Consider the following 5,617-nt stretch of genomic DNA (forward strand, 5'->3'; position numbering starts at 1 on the left):
TTTTTTTCAAATCAAAATAGTGCAAAAGCACATGTCGAAAAAACACTTTATCGCGTTCCATTTTTCACAAAGCAAAAGAAATTGTTGTTTAGGAAAATAATTGTGTATGCTGACTGAATGTTATCGAGAAATGTCGAAATTAATCACAAACTACCTGTTTCGTTAGTAATGACTACTAGAACTGTTTGCATTGCCATCTAACATTTGCGGGCGGAAACTAAGTTAAGGTCCTAATATATTTTCTCTTATTGGAAATGTTCAAAAAAACTTGTATTTTAGATTTAAAATATGCTACGCAGTTATTGCAGCATGCGAAACTTTCGACCCAAATAGGTTATACTTCGTCACAAGGTATGAACAATTTTAATTGTGTTATGAATATATAGATTATATATCAATAGAGAAGCAGTATTAAATTTCAAATGACTTTGGTCATTATTAATAGTCTTTACTTAAAACGCCTTGTATCTTTACTTAAAGTCTTATATCACTTTATTTAAGTTTTTCATTCCAATTGTATAATAAAGTTATATAATATATATCTAATATATTTTTAATCACATAATTTAATTAAGAAACTCACATTAGATTCTAAATTCAAGTCTGAATATCTAACTTGAGACAAGTTTCATATAATGTCTATTAATATCCGTTTAAATGTATGTTATTAATTGTAACAGGTACTAGTACTAGTAGCAATGTACAAGAAACAGATAGCAATACTAGTAGCAATCTAGAAGAATTAGGTAGCAGTCAAGAAGAACAAGAAGCTGCCACAAGTTTTGAATGTGCAGAAAGTAATGTACTGACTTGGAAATTTACATAATCATTAAATACATATCAATGGCTTAATGCACAAACATGTCCATTCATAGTCCTAACGTAACTTAACATAATATCATTTTTAGCTTCACGAAGATTTAATCTACATTTGTTTTAATATTAAAATGTCCATACTTCAATATTCTCATATAATTAGAAAGTTTATGAAACGAAAAATGATATTGACTCAAAACAGATTATGAAATAATGTTTGCGCGCTAAGCTAACAACTCATATTCAAAGAATTATCTGTTTACTCCTGTTTAATTCTTATTTCATTATATTACAGGTACACATGCTTGGACAAAACAAGAAACGTTATTGTTGTTACAATTGTATCGTGAACACCATAAAAAATTTGTTAGTGGAAAAGGTTCAATAAAAAAAATTGGAATAATAAATTGGAATAATATTGCAAAATTTATGCAAGACCCTTATAGAAATATCATACTAAGAATCATTGATAATTACTTATTATCCAGTATTTTTAATACTGAAAATAAGTAATTATCAATGATTCTTAGTATGATATTTCTATAAGGGGAAAAAGGACATAATATAAACGGTTATAAATGTTAAACAAAGTTTTAATCCTTGAAACGTACATACAAATGTATTACAGATCATAACAAGAAAAGTGGCAATAATAGGAGAGACTGGGAATATTTACAGATGATAATATTAAAAGTTATTTGTTCTAAGTTATATATATCTGTGCTTAATAGAATAATATGTTTTTAATGTAAGTAATATATTTTGACATTTACATCGTATACAGATAATGCAAGAACTATTTGGGGATAAACACTGGGTGCCTTTAGCAGGATCGCATGAGAAAGAAAATATATTCAATTTTGAAGAAGAAGAATTTGCACATAAAGGTAACATATGTCTTACATGTAAAATAATTGTATTTTTCTGTGTAAATATATATTTTATATATATTTGTAATTTCAGGCATTAAAAGGACGAAGACGAATACATAAATAAATGATTATATAATATTTAGTAAAGAAGAACGTGCTAAACGCAGAGAAACTCGTACAAAACAGCACGAAGAAAAACTGAACGCTTTTAAAAGAATAGAAAATTTATTACAATTGATAGAGAAAGAAAAAAAAACAGAAAATTAGAAATTACTTTACATTAAAGCTGTTTTCTTAATTTTTTCATTGCGTTAAAAATTGTTAGTGTGATAATTACTGTGTGTATTGTTAGTATGAGAGTTACCTGTTGAGATGTGCATTATTTACTAAATTTTAGTATAAATCATTTTAATTACATATTATAGTTTATACGTGATACGAAATGTGATATAATACAATGTAACAGTACAAATGATATTAGTTTTTATGTTTTTCGTTACTATAAGATCTCACACATTTCTTCATTACAGTTTTCACATATTTCTTTATTACATTTATTGTTCCAAATATAAAATATATAAAATAATATAAGGTGTAGTACAAAGAAATCCATTATTTTTACATAAAATTGAAGGCTTTATTTAGCATAGTTAGAATGATCCGATTTAGGTGAAATATGCACTGTTTTGTTCGATAACTTGTTGTCATTTTGAAGGTAATTCCATTATGCTTCTCTCATAGAAACCCTTGTCCCTATTGGCAAAAAACTGGGACAGTCGATTTTCACAAGCTTCTCTTGAGGCGAATTTTTCACCAGCAAAATCATTCGCCATAGACAGGAAGGGAGCGGTGCACTTGGACACGGTGCATTTGGACACAGTCAATCACAGCACCGTGTGATTAGAGACATTTGTAGGGTCCCTTGGAACAGCGACTTGTGATTGGACTGTGTCCAATTGCCCCGTGTCCAACTGATATACACCCGACAGGAACAGGTGGTAATCACTTGGTGCCAGGTCCGGACTATAAGGTGGATGCATAAGAACCTCCCAACCAAGCTCCCGGAGCTTCTGGCGAGTCACTATCGATGTGTGACCTGGCGTTGTCCTGATGGAACACAATTCCTCTCCTATTGGCCAAAGCTGGCCGCTCTGGGCGATTGATTCCTTCAGACGGTCCAATTATTGACAGTACAGGTCCGAATTAAGAGTTTGGCTGTAGGGGAGTAGCTCATAGTGGATGATTCCTGCCAATCCCACCAAACACACAGCAAAGTCTTCCTGACCGTCAATCCTGGCTTGGCCACCGTTTGCGCCGGCTCACCGCGTTTCGACCACGACCGTTTTCGCTTGACGTTGTCGTAAGTGACCCACTTTTCATCACCAGTCACCATCCGCTGCAGAAATGGGTCGATTTTGTTGCGATTCAGCAGCGATTCGCAGATGGAAATTCGGTCCATGAGGTTTTTTTGCGTTAACTCATGTGGCACCCATACATCGAGCTTCTTTTTGTATCCTTATCAAGTGGTTCCAAGCGGTTTTTTGTGCAATGTTTAGCTCCTGGGCAATCAAAACAGTGCTTACATGACGGTCGGACTCGACGATTTCCATTATTTTATCGACATTTTCGACAATTGGCCTTCCAGAGCGTGGTGCATCTTTGACATCAAAATTACCGGAACGGAATTAGCGAAACCAAAATTGCGCGTGATTGGCTGTTACAGTATCAGGACCATAAACACTATTCACATTTTCAGCCGCCTGGTTTGCGTTTCCGCCTTTATCGAAGAAAAACTGTAAAATATGGCGTATTTTCTCTTTGCTGGTGTCCATCTTTGTCGCGCGCTCAAACAATACTGAGTCAAACAATCACAAAACTGTCTGAGAAGTTTTTTTAGTATGAAATCTTATCTTCCTAACGCCATCTAGCGTAAACCGATCGCACTTATACAACGCGAGATACACATTACTAAAGCCATCTGTTGGAAAAATAATGGATTTCTTTTTACTACACCTTATATATAACAATCTTTAAGTAATAATAATAATTTATTGCTAATTGTAATATTAATTATATTTATTTTTTTTATTTTTTAAAGATTCTAATGTTAAGATATATTATTATGAGATGTACTACTATACTATTTCAATTTGCAATGTATATTAAAGTTCTTTCTATGTGAGTTGTAACCATCCCATTGCTAAGTACGAAGGATGACAACTTCTAATTACAAAATGCTTGATTATGTATGGGTCTGTTTTCTGTTTCTGCACTGCTGAATTGTTACAAAAAGTTAGAGTGAGATAAATATATTTCTTCTTGTTCTAACTTATTACACCATTTCAGCAATGTAGGAACAGAACATAGACTCTATGTTGCAATCGCTAGTTGCTGTTTTCAAAAAGTTGAAATTTGGGCAACTCCCCTTTAGTAATTGCAACTGTCTTGCAGCTATAAATAGTACTTTGTAACTAATGGTGATCATCCTTTGCGACTGATGAGGATATTTGCGACTTATTGCAGAATGATCTTAAATATTGAAGATTTGTAGAAGATTTTGAAAACAATGTTAAAATACAATACATAAACTTTTATTATCATCTTTGTGATGTTTATTTTAGATGAACATAATTAGAGAGCATTTTGTGATAACAAATACATTATTGCGTTTCTTTTATCAATACCTTCCCCTTGAGTGTCTTCAAACGGTACTGTTTGTGCACAATCGTGTTCATTAACAATTATAGGAACGTCTATCATATCGTTTTGTAACAAACACATGTTGTGCAAAATACAACAAGCAATTATATATTTAGGTATTAAATCAGTTCTATACATCGGAAATGTATCTAAAATGCTTCGGAAACGACCTTTTAATAAACCTATTGAACGTTCAACAATCATTCGAGCAGACGAGAGACGTGTATTGAAAGTTAATTGACGTTCAGATAGATGACCGTTGTTTTTAAATGACACCATGATGTATTTTGTGAGACGATAAGCTGCATCTCCCAATATATGGCTATCATGTGGAAAATTATTATCCGTACACATTGTTTCAAAATTAGATAGTCGAAAGACACGCATATCATGCACAGAACCTACTTGTCCTGTATAGCAATGCATGAATTCAAGACGTTCATTACAAACAACCTGTTGAGATGTGAATTATTTGTTTACTTATCATCACACCAATTGTCTATAATATCAAAATTAAAATATATTATTAATAATATTATCCATTCTTCTACCTGTAATTGGATGGAATGAAATCCTTTTCTGTTTATATAGGAATCACTGTTATCTGTTGGGGCTATAATTTTAACATGAGTTCCGTCTATCGCTCCAATTACACCAGGGAAACCATAGTTTCTTTCCATTATTTCCATACTTTGTAACGATTCTTCTACAGTTGGCCAGCGAATAAATGTTGCTACTTTGCTATATAGAGCATTGACAACTTTTTGGACACTTCGCCATGCTGTAGCTGTACCGACATCAAATCTATCAGAAATACATCTTAAAGAAAGATAATTATTAAATAATTTTAACATATCAAGTTATATTATATTATATTATATTTATATTTATATCATATAACATATCAAGTTATATTATATTATATTTGTATTAAGTTATATTAGGACCTTAACTTAGTTTCCGCCCAAAAAATACTGAGAAAAAGCATTTATTGTAAAAAATTTATTTAAATTATTTCAATGAAAGTATTTTCCATCACTTTCTACAACTTTTTGCCATCTTTCTGGCAACTGGGCGATACCATCTCGATAAAACGATGTTTGTTTCGAAGCAATCCATTCGTCCACCCATTCTCGCACTTCTTCAACATTTCGGAAGCGTGTACCACTCAAGCCGTGCTGCATCGATCTGAACAAGTGGTAATCAGAAGGCGCTATGTCTGGTGAGTA

At 32.4% G+C, this 5,617-nt stretch overlaps 1 protein-coding gene and 1 pseudogene across 1 annotated transcript in view; one reads left to right on the forward strand and one right to left on the reverse strand.

The window, feature by feature from the left end:
• The window catches only part of LOC116851277, a 3,104-nt gene extending 1,676 nt beyond the window's left edge, over window positions 1-1,428 (forward strand). The window contains exons 2-4 of the mRNA XM_032830559.1: window positions 280-351; window positions 681-797; window positions 1,112-1,428. Coding sequence (XP_032686450.1) covers window positions 280-351; window positions 681-797; window positions 1,112-1,329 — 407 coding nt within the window. The 3' untranslated portion in view covers window positions 1,330-1,428. The remainder of the gene's footprint in view (window positions 1-279; window positions 352-680; window positions 798-1,111) is intronic.
• A 2,242-nt stretch (window positions 1,429-3,670) lies between these two features.
• Window positions 3,671-5,617, reverse strand: part of LOC116851278 — a 3,518-nt pseudogene continuing 1,571 nt past the window's right edge.

The sequence above is a fragment of the Odontomachus brunneus genome, unplaced genomic scaffold, assembly GCF_010583005.1.
Source record: "Odontomachus brunneus isolate Ranch 3 - 2012 unplaced genomic scaffold, Obru_v1 Obru_scaffold_170, whole genome shotgun sequence".
Lineage (NCBI taxonomy): Eukaryota > Metazoa > Arthropoda > Insecta > Hymenoptera > Formicidae > Odontomachus > Odontomachus brunneus.